Raw genomic sequence first — 16,484 nt, 5'->3', positions numbered from 1 at the left:
GAGCACAAGGGGTTGGTTAATACCAAGGAATTAATATGAGTAAGAAAAGCTATGATACGTTTTTTCATCATTTATGGTTCTTAAGGTAGCATTGCCTTTCTTCTGTGTTTGAAACAAGTTCTGATTCAAACAGAAAATATGGCTTCTTGGGCTTTCTGTTTCCCTGCTTGCTTAGTTGTGGACAGCGTGCTTCCCTTATACTCTCTTTGAGTATGGCTTAATTCCCATACTGCATGGATCCACTAGAAATCTGTACTTAATGGGTCATCACCAAAGCTATGTGAGAATGAAGTGGAAAGGAATGGCTGATGTGCAGTTTAAATGTATCCTCTCTGTTCACATGCATGTTGCATTGTTCCATGAGACTTCATTCCAAAACATAAATTTAAAGATAAAATTAAGAATCTCAAAATAATGACAGCAGAGCTTTAAATCAAGCACAGGGTCTTTCTGAATATGGACCCCTGTGTGACTGCGCAGATCATGTGTCTATGAAATCAGTCCTGAACAAAGGATTAGAGGGAGATAGTAATATGCGTTGAGACAGGCTATCATAGTTCATCTTGTACTGATGTGATAAGCATTGATAAGGTACTACCTTATTTTGAAGCATTCTGGGTTGTGTTTCCTACTGCCTTAAAGTTAGGTGCAGCAAAGTGACTTGTTTTGGTAAATGAAACAGGAGCAAAGGTGATCAGTGCTGTTCCCTCTTCCCCTGTTTAGCTAATAGTGGGTGGTAACACAAGATTAAAGGAGTTTGGAATGCTGAACCAGTGTAGGAAAGACAGCCTGGGACAGTAACAGGATTTTGCAGGAGTTGATAAATCAACTTACGTTGTGATCAGCATGTTGTTATAGCGTAATGTGGCCCATTCTGAGTAATAGTTTGTGAAATTTCAAAATGAGTGTGGTATAGAAGCACAAGCCTTATAGACCTTAGTGGAGTCCTATCACCTAGGGGACCTAGTAGGTATCCCCAACAAACAAGTAAATCCACCAGAAACCCGTACGGTATATTATTATAAGTAAATACCCAGGAGCTGCTTAATAATGAATGAATGAAGAGCTTTCTAGTATATGTTGCATCACAGAAATCTTTATGTAGAGAGCTGTTTCTGGATCAATTGTTTATAAGGAAGAGGAGGAAAATGGCTTATGTACTTCAGGAATCCAGAATAATATTTACATCTCACTAGGAAAAAACCCCAAAACAACTGGCAACGTCAGGCTGTTTAACAAATTGCTTGTGAATAAAACTAATTTATATTTCTTTTGACCATTATTATTCAAGATTCTAATGTATATTGGAATGGCCAAAGAAGTTTACCAAATGAACAAAGAATGAAAAGGCATGAATAACCAAAGACACCTAAATAATCAGGTTGTTTGTTAGCATCTAGGTAATTCAGTTTAGAAACCCAGTTTATTAAAAAAACTGGGTTTAAGGCGGGGGCAGTTCCACTTGCCTTTGATCATAGAAAATTCTGTCGGTTGATTTACCCATATAAAAAGTTAGGTTTTTTAAAACCTTTAGCTGTTTTAGAGAGTGATTAACATTTAAAATAATGAGCTCCATGATACTTTATATAAGCTTAATGTACATTATTTTGATTAAAATGGTTTTGAGTTAAAAATTGCTTATTGAGTTAAAATATACATAACAAAATTTACTTTTTAAATCATATTTTTGTACAACTCAGTGGCTTTAGTATCTTCACAATGTTGTGTAATCATCATCACTCTCTATCCACAGTTTTTTATCAACCCAAACAGAAACTTTGTACCTATTAAGCAATAGTCCCCATTCCCCCTGCCCCCACAGCCCCTTATAATTTCTGTTCTATTTTCTGTTTCCATGAATTTGCTTATTCCAAATATCTTTTATAATTGGATCATAAAATATTTGTCCTTTTGTGACAGCTTATTTCATTTTGCACAGTGTCTTCATGGTTCATTCATGTTGTAGCATGTATCAGAATTTCCTTTTAAGGGCTGAGTATGTGTGCTTGTTTGTATACCCCATTTTATGTATCTGTTGATAGATAGTTGGCTTGCTTCTACCTTCTGGCTGTTGTGAATAATACTGCAGTGAACACGGGAGTACAGATATCTGAAGTCCCTGCTTTTAATTCTTTTGGATACATGCCTAAGAGTAGAATTGGTGGATCATGTGGTAATGCTATGTTTAACTTTTTCAGGAACTGCAGAACTGTTTTTTACATTGGCTGCATCATTTTATTTCCACCAAGTTCATGAGGATTTCTATCTTGCCTCCTTTTCACCAATATTTGTTATATTCTTCTTGTTCTTTTTTTTTTTTTGCTAATCCTGGGTATGAAATAGTATCTTATTGTAGTTTTGATTCCCTAATGAGTAATGTTGGTGAGCATCTTTTCATGTATTTACTGACCATTTCTTTATCTTTGGAGAAATGTCTATTTAAGTCTTTTACCTATATTTAAAGTGGGTTTTCTGGCTTTTTGTCCTTGAGTTGTAGGGGTTCTGTGTATATTCCAGGTACTAGACTCTCATCAGATATGTGATTTTTAAATATTTTATTTTATTCTGTCAATTGTCTATATTTGCTATTTAGTGTCCTTGCTAAACAGATTTTTTAGTTTTTAAAAATATCGACATAATTGAATATACTATTAGTTTCAGGTATATGGTGTAACAATTCAATATATATATATTGCAAGATGATCACAATAAGTCATGTTAACATCCATTACCACACATAGTCACAAACTCTTTTTCTTGTAGTGAGAAATTTTACTACTTACTCTTAGCAACTTTTAAATACATAGTACAGTATTATTTTAGTCATCACATTGTACATTACATTCTTAGGACTTACTTACTGAGTGGAAGTTTATACCTTTTGATCATTCCACACCAACCATGTCTAGCAACCACCAGTTTGTTCTCTGTGAGTTCAGTTTTTGTTTCAAATTCCACATATAAGGGAGATCATATGCTATTTGTCTTTCTCTGTCTGACATATTTCACTTAGCATAATGCCCTCAGAGTCCATCCATGTTGTTGCAAATGGCAAGGATTTATTTTATTTATGGATTTATTTATTTTTAAACCTTATTTTATTTTACTTTAAGATTCTATTTATTTTTAAAGTATATTTTATTGACTATGCTATTACAGTTGTCCCATTTTTTCTCCCATTTATCCCCCTTTGCCTTGTACTCTTTCTCAAATATCTCCCCCCCCTTAGTTTATGTCCATGGGTTGTACGTATAAGTTCTTTGGTTTCTCCATTTTCTATACTGTTCTTAACCTCCCTCTGTCTATTTTGTGCCCGCCAATTATACATCTTATTCCCTGTGCCTTTGCTTTATTCTCCCCTCTCCTCCTCCCCACTGATAACCATCCTTGTGATCTCCATTTCTGTGATTCTATTCCTATTCTAGTCGTTTGCTTACATTTTTGTTTTTTATAGGTTCAGTTGTTGATAGTTGTGAGTTGTCATTTTACTGTTCATAGTTTTGATCATCTTTTTCTTAGATAAGTCCCTTTAACATTTCATATAATGGCTTGGTGATGACGAACTCCTTTAACTTTAACTTACCTGGGGAGCACTTTACCTGCCCTTCCATTCTAAATGATAGCTTTGCTGGCTAGAGTAATACTGGATGCAGATCCTTGCCTTTCATGACTTTGATTACTTCTTTCCAGTCCCTTCTTGCCTGTAAGATTTCCTTTGAGAAATCAGCTGATAGTCTTATGGGGACTTCTTTGTAGGTAACTCTCCTTTTCTCTTGCTGCTTTTAAAATTCTCTCTTTATCTTAATCTTGAGTAACTTAATGATTATGTGCCTTGGTGTGTTCTTCTTTGGGCCCAATTCCTTTGGGACTCTCTGGGCTTCCTGGACTTCTTGAAAGTCTATTTCCTTTACCAGACTGGGGAAGTTTTCCTTCATTATTTGTTAAAATAAGTTTTCAACTTCTTGCTTCTGTTTTTCTGCTTCTGGTACATCAATGATTTGGATATTGGAACATTTATACTTGTCGCAGAGGTTCCTAAGCCTCTCCTCATTTTTTTGGATTCTTGTTTCTTCATTCTGTTCTGGTTGGATGTTTATTTCTTCCTTTTGTTCCATATCGTTGATTTGAGTCCTGGTTTTTTCCTTTCACTGTTGGTTCCCTGTATATTTTGCTTTATTTCACTTTGGGTAGCCTTCACTTGTTCCTTCGTTTTAAGACCAAGCTCAATCAATTCTGTGAGCACTCTGATTACCAGTGTTTTGAACTCTGCATCAGATAGGTTAGCTATTTCCTCATCTCTTAGCTCTTTTTCTGCAGTTATGATATGCTATTTCATTTGCGCCATAGTTCTTTGTCTTGGTGCACCTGTCATGTTGTAGAGGGGCGGGGCCTTAGGTATTCACCCAGGTGAGGCAACCCTCTTTGCTGCATTGTGGCACTGTCTGTGGGGGAGGGGTCAGAGAAGGAAGAATGCAACTGGTTTGCTCGGCTGTAGCCCCACCTTCTATGGAACTCCTTCCTGTGAGACCGGGAGTTTCTCCCGCCCTAGCAACACCCCTTGGTAGTTTATAGCTAGCTTGAGGCTTTAGTTTCCCTTTCAGCCGACTCTGCTCACTCAGCGTGGTATGCTGCTGTTGCCTGCGCGATCCTCACCTTGCTTCCTGTCCTCTCCACTCGCCTGCCTGTCAGTCTTTATCCCTCCTACTGGTCTGGTGAATGTTTCTTTAACTCTTTGGTTGTTGGGGTTCCATGTAGTTTGATTTTTCTGGCAGTTCTGGTTGCTTATTGCTTTTAGATTGATTATTATCTTCCTTTTGGTTGTGCAAGGAAGTGAAGGGTTTCTACCTAGCCTCCATCTTGGCGGGACCCATGTTTTTATAGTGTCCATACCAATGTATATTCCCACAACAGTGTACAAGGGTTCCACTTTCTCCACATCTTTGATAGTACTTACTGTCTCTTTTTTAAAAAATAACAGCCATTCTATCAGGTGTGAGGTGATATTTCATTGTAGTTTTGATTTGCATTTCCCTGATTATTAGTGATATGGAGCACCTTTTTATATACTTGTTGGCCATCTGTATGTCGTCTTTGGGAAAATGTTCAGATTCTCTGCCCATATTTTAATCTGATTTTTTCTTTGCTGTTGAGTTTTTTATATATTTTGGTTATATCTGCTTATCTGATACATGATTTGCAAATATTTCCTGTTATTTTGTAGGTTGCCTTTTCATTTTGTTAATGGTTTCCTTTTCTCTGAACAAACTTTTTAGTTTGATGTAGTACTACTTGTTTATTTTTGCTTTTGTTGCCTTTGCTTTTGATGTCAAATCCAAAAAGTCATTGCCAAGATGGATGTTAAAGAAAATACATTAATTTTTAATGAAGTTGATGAACTCCGATTTATTTTTTCTTTTGTCTGCTTTTGATGTCATATTTAAGAAACTTGTCAAACCCAAGGTCACAAAAAATTATAGTTTTCATATTTTGTGTTTGTATGTAGTTTAGAACATAAGGTGTAGTTTTTTTAAAAAATTTATTTATTTTTAGAGAGAGGGGAGGGGAAGGAGAGAGGGAAACATCAGTGTGTGGTTGCTTCTCGTGTGCCCCCTACTGGGGGGCCTGACTTGGCCTGTAACCCAGGCATGTGCCCTGACTGGGAATTTGAACCAGTGATCCTTTGGTTCGCAGGCTGGGGCTCAGTCCACTGAGCCTCACCAGCCAGGGCAGGTATAGTTTTTGTATATTCCTTAAATTTAGGCCTTTGATCCTTTTGTTTTTATCTTTCCATTTTGGAAAGCATAAGTATATGTAGTCTCTTCTTTCTTATTCAAAATTAACATACAGTAAGTATCCTGTTATGTACTGGATTTTGTTGTGTGTTTTGCATACTCTTTTACCCAAATTTTTGAGGGTTATACATGGGTATAATGATTACATATGATGGGTGTAATAGGCTGTGTATCCATTACATTATAATGCACACAGAAACTTGGGTGTCCATTACATAGTGCATTATATATACATGGCAAAATATGATATATTACTATTTTTCACTTAACACTATATCTTTACCTTCACTCCATAGCAAAATAGAGACTTTCTCTATTTTACAGCTGCATAGTAAGATATTTTATGGTTTTGTGATAGTTTTTTCTACCAGTTCCCTTTTGGTGGTCATTTGAGTTTTTCCAGTCATTTGCTTTTACAATTAGTGCTTTACTAATTATAAACCTTGTCTTATTTGATCCTTTTTGAGTTAATTTTTGTAGCTGTTGTAAGGTGAAGGTTCATTTTCATTTTTTGAGGTGGATACTCAGTTTCCCAAGCACTATTTGATGAAAAGACTGTTTCTTCCATTGAATATTTTTACCACTTTTGTCAAATCAGTTGAATGAGTATATGAGGGTTTATTTTGGGGCTTTCTGTTCCATTGATCTTTATGTCCTGTTTTTATGCTAGTACCATACTGTTTTGATTACTGTAGCTTTGTAGTAAATTTTGAAGTCAAGAAGTGTGAAACTTTCAACTTTTGTTTTCTTTTTCTGGATTGTGTTGGCTATTCAGAGTGCCTGAAATTCCTTACGAATTTCAGAGTGGGCTTTTCTATTTCTACAAAAGGTGCCATTGTTATTTTGATAGTGGATCTGTAGATCACTTTGGGTACTGTTGGCATCTTAATTGTAAAAAATTATTGTTCACAATAATTGTAACTTACATGAAGGGAATAAGTGGGTGAGTACACAGTGGGCTGCTGTTCATGAATTCTTCTCCATTTCCAGCTTTCCGTGGCTTTGGGAAAGCAGCCTAAACAGTTTTTGGGGCTCTTGAGCTTCACAACAATACTCAGTGGGTTCAGTGATTAATTATTTTAAGTGAATGATAAATACTGTAAAAGGCATGTCACCCAGCCTCCATTCCCTTGTGGCTGTAGGGTACATGAGCTTTAACTACTCCTCTTTCCCAGCATCTCATTAGCAGTGATGAGAATTTGAAAGGGGAACAGCAAGGAAGAGGTAGGCAGGAGAAGTAGGCTGGAAGGAATCTATGAACATGGAATGTTCCATTTATTTAAATTTTTTTAAGTTTCATTTATTTATTTTTAGAGAGGGGAAGGAAGGGAGAGAAATACCAATGTGTAGTTGCTCCTCGAGTGTCCCTTACTAGGCACCTGGTTGGCAACCTAGGCCTGTGCCCTTACTGGGAATTGAATCAACCCTTTGATTCACAGGCTGGCACTCAATCCACTGAGCCACACCAGCCAGAACTCATTTATTTAAATCTTTAATTTCCTACAGTAAGTTTTGTAGTTTTCAGTGTACAAATTGTTGTCTCCTTGGTTACATTTATTCTTCAGTATTATTTCTTCCTTTCCAATTTTGGATGCCTATTATTTCTTTTATTTTCCTAATTGCTCTGGCTAGAAGTTCCAGTACTATGTTAAATAGAACTAACAGAAGCAGAGATCTTTTTCTTATTCCTGATTTTAAGGGAAAACTTTTTAGTCTTTTAATAGTGAGTCTGGTTTTATTGATAGCTCTAATTCCTCCCTCCCTCCCCCCCCTTTCCTCTCCCCTATTACTAGTACTAGTTAATTGAATTTTTCTATTACTAGTTAATTTAGTGTTTTTTTTATTATGAAAACATGCTGGAATTTGTCCAATGCTTTTTTCTGTATCCGTTGATGTGACCATGTGTTTTTCTGTTTAATTTATTAACGTGATATATAGCACATTGATTTACTACATGTACTGAAGATAGATCTCTTGGTGATGGTGTATAATCCTTTTCATATGCTTTTGAATTTGGTTTGTGGGTACTTTGATGATTTTTGTTTTGCTTGTGTATTTATAGTATCTAGGTAATTCTTGCCTCATAGAATGGATTAGAGTGTTCCTTCCTTTTCAGTTTTTTTGGGGAAGAATTTGAGAAGGATTGATGTTAATTCTTTAAATATTGAGTAGACTTCACCATTATAGCCTTCTGGTTCTTGGCTTTTGAGGGGGAGGTTGATTAATTCATAATTTCCTGGGTTATAACTGTGTTTGTAGTTTGTGTATTTGTTGGGATTTGTCCATTGTATCAAGGTTATCCAATTAATATACAGTTGTTCTTAGTATTCATTTATTATTCTTTAAAAATCATGTGAAGTTTTCTTTTATCACCATTTTTAAAAAGTGGGTAAAATACAAGTTTTCATTTGTCTCAAAGTATTCTAATTTCTCCAGTGATTTCTTAGATCCATTGGTTGGTTGTACATTGTTTAATTTTCACATATTTGTGAATTTTTCAGGTTTTTTTTGTTATTGGTTTGATTTCTAATTTTCTGTTGTAATGAGAAAAGATACTTTGTATATCTTCAGTCTTTTTAAATTTATTGAGTTTTTTGTGGCCCAACATAACAGTTCTGGAGAATGTTCCATGTGCATTTGAGAAGAATATGTATTCTGCTTATGATGGCTATACTCTCCTGAATATACATTAGGTATATAGTGTTATTCAAACCTGTGTTTTCTTATTAATTTTCTGTCTGAGTCCTCTATCAATTTTTTTTGAAGATTTTATTTATTTATTTTTAGAGAGGGGAAGGAAGGGAGAAAGAGGGAAAGAAACATTAATGTGTGGTTGCCTTTTGTGTGCCCCCTACTGGGGACCTGGTCCATTATCCAGGCATGTTCCCTGACTTGAGAATCGAACTGGTGACCCTTTGATTCACAGGCTGGCACTCAATCCACTGAACTTGTCTGCTGGTAATGAACTTTCTTAGCTTCTGTTTATCTAGAAGGTCCATAATTTCTCCTTTATAAAGGATAGTTTTGCTGCAAGGCTATTGAATACTTGGTTTACAATTTTGTGTACTTAGGACTTCCAACTATGGCATCCACTGTCTTCTGGTCTCCATGATTTCTGGGGGTTAAACTTATGGTGGATCCTTTGTGCATAAGAAGTTGCTTCTCTTTTGCTTTCAGAATTTTCACTTTGACTTTGGTTTTCAGCAGTTTAACAATTCAACAGTTTAACAGTTTATTTTAGTGTGGATTTCTTTGAGTTTATTTTGCTTGGGGTTTTTTTGAGCTTCTTGGATGTGTATAATTATGTCTTTCATCACGTTTGGGAAGTTTTCACCTATTATTTTTTTTTTAAGTATTTTTTGTTTTCTTCCTTCTGAGACCTCTGTTATGCATATTAGTGTGCTCGATAGAGAAGAAAACAAATAGGAACTGAAGAAGCAGTACAGTGAGCAGAAAAAATTTTCAGGAAAATGTTTAGTATTTTCAGAAACCAGAAGATTTCTTATGATTTCTTGTATCATCAACTTATAAGACAAGATCAGAGTGCTATAGGAAAGAATAATCAGAGATTTAGAGAATTCTTAGAAATGAAAATATGGTAGTTTAGTTGTTTTTTTCTATGAAATATATTTCTATGAAAAATTTAAATGTACTTTTATTTATATGAAACAAATATTACCTTAAAGTGAAACCTGGCATTTTTTTGAGTCTTGAACTCTTCACTAGCATTTACTTACATATTAACTATTGATTTTTAAAAATCTTTGTAGCTTACATGCAGATTTGACATACAGAGTTTTTTATTTATGGCTTTTGTCACTAAGATGACATCCACAAAGTTATTCAGGAGCCCTTAATCATAGAGTAGTATTAGAAAATTTAAAATATTTCAGTTACTGGATTAGGTAAAACTAAACTTTTAGAAATAGAACCCATTTTATGAACTTGGTAGCAGTTTCTACAAGAATTTAGGCATAGTCAAATATTTGACAACTGTTTGACAATAAAACTCCTTATCAAAAGTAATGAAAGCAAAATATATTAATTAAATAAATTCAAATATCCAAAAACCAGGGTATTTACTGGATAAAAGTGCTGTAGCTTTTTACTGGAAAATAATGGTAGTTCAAAAAGAAATGAATGGTGAAAATCTAGTATGGTTTTGGCTTAAATATTATCATAATTTCTTAAAATATTGCTTTATAAAATAATTTAGGAAGACTAGTAAATTTTCCTTTTAAAATAAAAGACAACCTGGGCAGAGATCAAGACACAGGATATATAGAGGACTCTGTTACCAATAGGAATTATAAAAGCTGGGTTCAAGTTGAGTAAGATGTTTCAGTGGAGATATAACTAGGTGAGTTCAGTTTTTTTGCGAATGCTTTAGCACAAATACAGGTAGTTAGCAGTAAATGATTTGTGTCCTGATCTTATTTTTGGTAATATATTTGTTTGTGTAATATAGTTATAATATTAGAGGCTTTCTACTGCCTAAATATGTAATTTAATAAATTAACCAAGTAAAATTAAAGGTGCTACACATGCAGTTTGCTTTTGCTGACTCTAATTTTTACCAATGTTGTTAATCTTTGTTTAGAGGCATAAGTCTGAATTTAAGGCCTACAGGGTAATGTGAATAGTTAAAAAAAATCCTCTGCTTTTCATAAGTATTGTATACAAGATATTTCTAATATTGGACTGATTTAACAAAATTGCTTATAGTTTATATTCTCTGATAAATGCAAAATTGTTCCTATTTAGAATTGAAATGAGTTCTGATTTTAATGTGTATACTATCATCTTTTTAAAAACATTTTTAGAGCAGTTTTAGTTCCACAGCATAATTGAACAGAAAGTTCAGAAAGAACAGAGTGCCCATCTACTTCCTTCCCCACCATAGTGTAGCCTACCCCACTATCAGCATCCCTGCAGCACAGTAGTACATTTGTTACAGCCAGGAACCTGCATCGACATATCTTTATTACCCAAAGTCTGTAGTTTACATTGGTTTCATACATTCTATGCAGTTTGACAAATGTATGCTGACACATATCCATCATTATAATATTATACAAAATTTTACTGTCATTTTTTAACTCTGGGTTTCTGTTGTTTAAAAGTTTTTTTAATCTCAGAAGAATTTATTAAAGTCCTTTATACTTCAAAGGTGGAAAAATATGTTGAATTGTGTCCCTATATTTAGAGAACCACGTTTGAAAGTTAGTGACATAACTATGTAGTGTTTTAATAGGAAAGTCATGTGAGCAAGATCCTACCAGTTAGACTTTATGAATTGATTTCTTATGTTGCATATAGATTGGAATTCTTCTGTTTTCTTTGTTCCATTTACTTTTTGTTTTAAGATGTTATTTATTTATCTTTAGAGGGGAAGAGAAGGAGAGAGGGAGAGAAACATCAATGTATGGTTGCCTTTCGTGTGTCCCCTGCTGGGAATTGGCCTGCAGGGAACCGGCCTGCAACCCAGGCATGTGCCCTGACTGGGAATCGAACCTCGATTGTCTGGTTTGCAGGCCCGCACTCAATCCACTGAGCTACACCAGCCAGGGCCGTTCCATTTACTTTTATGTTATTTATGGTACATCACAATTATTTTCCTTTTAGTTAAAGTTTTTGTTGAGTAATATAAAACATTTTAGTTATAATATTCCCTCCTTTTGGTGATATATTGCCATAATTGTATTAGAACCTTCTTTATGAGCATTTGGCTATTATTTACTAAATGGCTTTCATTCTTTCTCATATAGTTTTCAGAGTTAAACTATTTTTTCTATTTATTTTTTAGTTTTGAGAACAAATTTTAAGTTTGTTTATGTCTTACTAATATTTGAAAAATGACTTTTGCATTTTAAATAACATGATTTGTTTTTTTTTAATTCCATAGCTCTTGTATAAACTGGATTTTGAAGCAATTCAAACTACTGGAGATCTGCTATATTACAATATCACAATTGGAAAGAAGCAGGTTTTCAAATAATGGAAGAGTCTAAGATCTCTAAAAATGAAAATCATGAACCAAAGAAGAATGCTTGGGCCCTTTCTGAAGAAAGCAGAACAGTTAGAGTTGTAACTAATCAGACTTTGAAAGCCAGAAATGATAAATCCATAAAAGAAATTGGGACCAGCTCTCCAAATAGGAATAGTAGTAAAAAAAATAAGCAAAATGATATTTGTATAGAAAAAACAGAAGTTAAATCATGTAAAGTAAACGCTGCCAGTGTTTCAGACCCTAAAGATTTGGGGTTAGTCCTTCGAGATCAAAGTCATTGCAAAACAAAAAAGTTACCTAATTCACCTGTCAGAGCAGAAAAGGTACCTGTTTCACTGGCTAAAGTAGAAAAGGCATCTAATTTACAGACAAAGGCAGAAAAATCACCAAAGTCACATAATTCACCGGTGAAAACAGAAAAGGCACCCAGTTCACAGACAGTGATAGCAGATAAGGCACTTAGTTCACAGAAGAAGGCAGAAAAAGCACCTAGTTCTCAGATGAGATCAGAAAAGGTTTCTAGTTCACCAGCAGAAGCAGAGAAGGTGCCTAGTTTACTGCTGAAAGAAAACCTGAGACAGACAGAATTACAACAGATAGGGAAAAGAATCCCAAGCTCCTTGACTTCTCTGGACAAAGTGAATATTGATGTTGTAGAGGGAGAAAGATCTACTCTGGAAAACTTACCACAATCTCAGAAGCAACAAACATCTACAGATAATACTGGTGAATCTGATGATAGTGCCTCAGGAATTGAAGACATATCAGATGATTTGAGTAAGTACACATTAGATTATCCTGCAAGTCACTATTTTGGAGGAATTTGCCTACATTAATATTAAATCCCTAGTTTTATTTTAACCACTTTGTAATTCAGAAGGACATAGATAATGTGGTTCTTTAAGCTAAAAAAGAACTTTTATGTTTATTATGGAAGGTAAAAAGCTTGTACAAATACAAATTTAGTGACTTCTATAGTCAGTACAGTCAGAATGTTTCCTCCCCTCACCTTTTCTTCCACCTTCTCCCTTTTCTCCTCCCTCCTCTCATACTCTTTCTGAATGGTCCTGGTAATGTATTGCTCGTTCATTCACCAAACGTGTGTGTATTGAGTTTTTATTATATGTCAAGCATGTATTTACAGGGGAAAACCACACCAAACCAAAACCAAACCCCAAAGCCCCAGACCTCAAGGAAGCTTAGTTAGATGGAAGTGATACAGATAAAGTGGTGATTTAGTTACGTCAAAAACTTGAGTTGAGAATGCACATGATTTAATTGAGAAATTTAGACTTTGGGTTGAAAAAAATGCATGATATAAATGTGAGACTGCAGATATGATTGAGATTCAGTATGACTAGAAGAGGGAATTGAGGAGGAAAGTGGCAAAAATGCTACTGAAAAGTACACAAGAATTGGAGAATGAAGGCTCTTTTAGGACATTATAAAGAGTTTAGACTTTATTGTGAGTGTTTTGAGAAGCCATTGAAGAGTTTTAGGTAGTGCTATATATAGTGCTATATATATACACACACTATATATATGTACTATATATATATATGTATATAAAGTGTTATATATATACACACAGAATGAGAAGCAATTGAAGAGTTTTAGGTAGTGTTATATTTAGCACTATATGTATATGTAGCAAATATATATATTTGCATTGGCTGCAGTACAGCAGATTCTTATATGGGAACGAGACTGAAACCAGAGATTGGTTAGGACACTGTTGCCATTTACATGAGTGTTATTAGTGTAAAATTCATTTTCTTCTGGGATTTTACTCTGAGGTTAATCATTATTTATAAATATTATCCTTGTCTTTTGAGTACTTTAATTCTGATTTTAATGATTTTTCTTTGGCATTCTTTTTTCTTAATGTTTTTATGGTTAAAAGAATAAAGCCTTTTCTTGATGTATAGACAAAAAACACAAAAGCTACTTTTAAATCCTTATTTACCACACTTTGAGAAATGCTGGTAAAGAGTTCAAAAATAGCTTTTTATTTATGGTGGTACAGAGATTATTGTGTGTAGTCTTGGTGGTGCAGAGATTATCTTGATAGTAGTATCTTTAGGTGTATAAGATAAAAAATAACAACTTCAAAATTTTATAGATAAGGCTTAGGGCAAGGCCAACAAAAGTAATTTGAGGACAGTATCAAGTAAATAATAGTGCTTGTAGAGTTTAGATATGGCAAATTTAAACATGATAATAAGTGAATGATTGAAGTTGGCAAAAAACCTGGCGCATAAGGTCACGTATGAAGTTCTTATTACCTGAATTAGCGAAAAATCTGGTTTAAAGATTATATTTTTAAAATAAATTAAGACGATCATGTGATAGCTAAGAGTGTGGGCCCTGGAGTAAAATCCCATAGGTTTTGAATCCTGTCTTTCCCACCTAAAAACTGTAATCTTGTGTAAGTTTTTATCTCTTAAAATGTTTCTCAATTTTCTCATTTTATAAAAAGTAGAGAGTCTGCTGCCTATGTTAGGCAGGTTAAATAATCTAGTAGAGTGCACTTTTGTTATTTGTTAACATGGAGAACAGCTGATCTGGCTTAAGGAAACTAGTAGACCAAGTAGAAGTCTCTTTGGGAGACTTGGTTTGTCATGTTAATAAAAATGATGTACAGTTCTGCATAGCAATCATTTTTGTTAAATAAGTGCTTCTATTTTAAAGAATTCTTTTTAATATGTGTAATATCTGCCTTGAAGTCACTTTAGCACTTTATCATATGAAAAAATTCCAATTAATAATATTGGAAATATTTCTTATTAGAGTACCACTTTGTAAATAAAACAAAACCTTTATATCTGGATCATTGTCTATTTGGATTTACTAGACTTGATGGAAATTTGATTGCTCCTATGCCCTCCTGAGATTAGTGGACTAATCTCTTTTGGGCCTAACTAGCTCGACTTAGCACTTCCACCATTTTTTCTTTAGCCATTTATTCATTCAGTGAATATTTTTCTGGGAGTCTGCTGGGTGTCAGGTACTAATCTAGTAGCTTGGATTATGGCAATAAACAAAACAGACCACACGCTCTTATGGAATTACTATTCTGAGTGGGAGGAGACAAACAGCAAATGCAGTAAATAACAAAAGTATGTAATAAGTTATATGGTGATAAAGGTTATAGGGAATGATGCTACCCTGTCTGGTGGTGGTGTTTCAAATTTAAATTGTCTTTGAGAAGGTGATGTTAGAGCAAATAACTCAAAGAAGTGAGAGAGTGAGCGTAGTAAATATTTGAGGGGAGGTATTTTAGATCTGGGCTTCTCAAACATTAATAGGTATATGAATCACCTGGGAGTCATATTAAAATGCAGATTTTCAGGCTTCATTCCCCGAGGTTTTTTGACTTAGAAGGTTTACAGAGTAGGGCCTGGAATACTAGGTTTCTAGCAAGCTCCCTAGAGAAGTTGATGCTGTTGGCCAGGATCTTGCTTTTAAGTAGCATAATCAGACTCCTTACTTTCACTTACACCTTCCTTCATTATATTTTCAGTATAGCAGACAGAATGATCCTGTTAAAGTTATTCAGATCATGTAACTACTGTTCATGTATGTTTCAGTGGTTTCTCATACATCAGAATAAGCCAGTGTCCTTGCAGTGACTTACAAGCCCTACATGGTCTGAGGCCCTCCAACATTTTTCTGCCCTCATTCATCTATGTTTTACCTTTTTTCTCTCTCTGCTTCAGTTGCATAGTTTCCTTTCAGTTCCTCAAATGTAAAGGCAGATGTACACCTAATGGCCTTCACATTTCCCTTTTTTTTTTTTGCCTGGAACACTCCTCCCACAGATACCCATATTGCTAGCTCTCTTACCTCCTTCATTTTTTCAGTAAGACTTTTGCTGGATCACTTATCTAAAATTTACAGCCTTCACCTCTACCTCTTAATACTCTTATACCTTTTACCCATTTAATTTTTCTCCATAGTCCTTGTCACGATCTGTCTAATTTTTTAATGTATCTTCTTATAGAATAGTTTTGTTGAGATATAATTCATATGCCATAAAATTTGTCACTTAAAAATATACAGTTCAGTTCGATTCCCAGTCAGGGCACATGCCTGGGTTGCAGGCCAGTTCCCTGCACACCATTTCCCAGCAGGGGACACACTAGAGGCAACTGTACATTGATGTTTCTCTCCCTGTCTCCTTCCCCTCTAAAAATAAATAAAATCTTTAAAATAAATAAATAAATAAATAAAATATTTAAAATATATATATAAATTAGTGACTAAAATATACAATTTAGTGGGTTTTAGTATATTCAAATGGCATGTAGATATCACCATTGTCTAATTCCTGACATTTTCATTACCCCCAAAAGAAGCTATATTTATTAGAAGGTACTCATTACCCCCTTCTCCTAACCACTGCCAACCTCTAATCTACCTTCTCTATTTGCCTATTTTATGTTAATGGAATCATACAGCATGTAGCCTTTTGTGTCTGCCTTTTTTATTTAGCATAATGTTTTCAAGATTCATCCATGTTGCCCTGGTGTGGTGGCTCAATTGATTGGAGCATTGTCTTGCTTACCAAAAGGTTGCAGGTTTCATTCCTGGTCAGGGCACATACCTAGGTTGTGGGTTTGGTCCCTGGTTGGGCTATATATGGGAGACAGATCAGTGTTTTTCTTTCTATCTCTATCTCT

At 34.6% G+C, this 16,484-nt stretch overlaps 1 protein-coding gene across 11 annotated transcripts in view; it reads left to right on the top strand.

Annotated features, from left to right (window-relative positions):
* Positions 1–16,484, top strand: part of TUT4 (terminal uridylyl transferase 4) — a 127,267-nt gene that overhangs the window by 13,281 nt on the left and 97,502 nt on the right. For all 11 annotated transcript variants that reach the window (XR_008389700.1, XR_008389701.1, XM_053655433.1 and 8 more), the window contains exon 2: positions 11,698–12,579. Coding sequence is in view for 9 of the 11 variants with exons in the window: in XM_053655433.1 (XP_053511408.1) it covers positions 11,790–12,579 (790 nt within the window). In the remaining 2 variants the exon portion in view is untranslated. The remainder of the gene's footprint in view (positions 1–11,697; positions 12,580–16,484) is intronic.

This window comes from Artibeus jamaicensis, unplaced genomic scaffold, assembly GCF_021234435.1.
Source record: "Artibeus jamaicensis isolate MK-2021 breed Jamaican fruit bat unplaced genomic scaffold, CSHL_Jam_final scaffold_1019, whole genome shotgun sequence".
NCBI classification, from domain to species: Eukaryota; Metazoa; Chordata; class Mammalia; order Chiroptera; family Phyllostomidae; genus Artibeus; species Artibeus jamaicensis.
The sequence above is the reverse complement of the archived record's forward strand: the minus strand, read 5'-3'. Positions and strand labels throughout refer to the sequence as shown.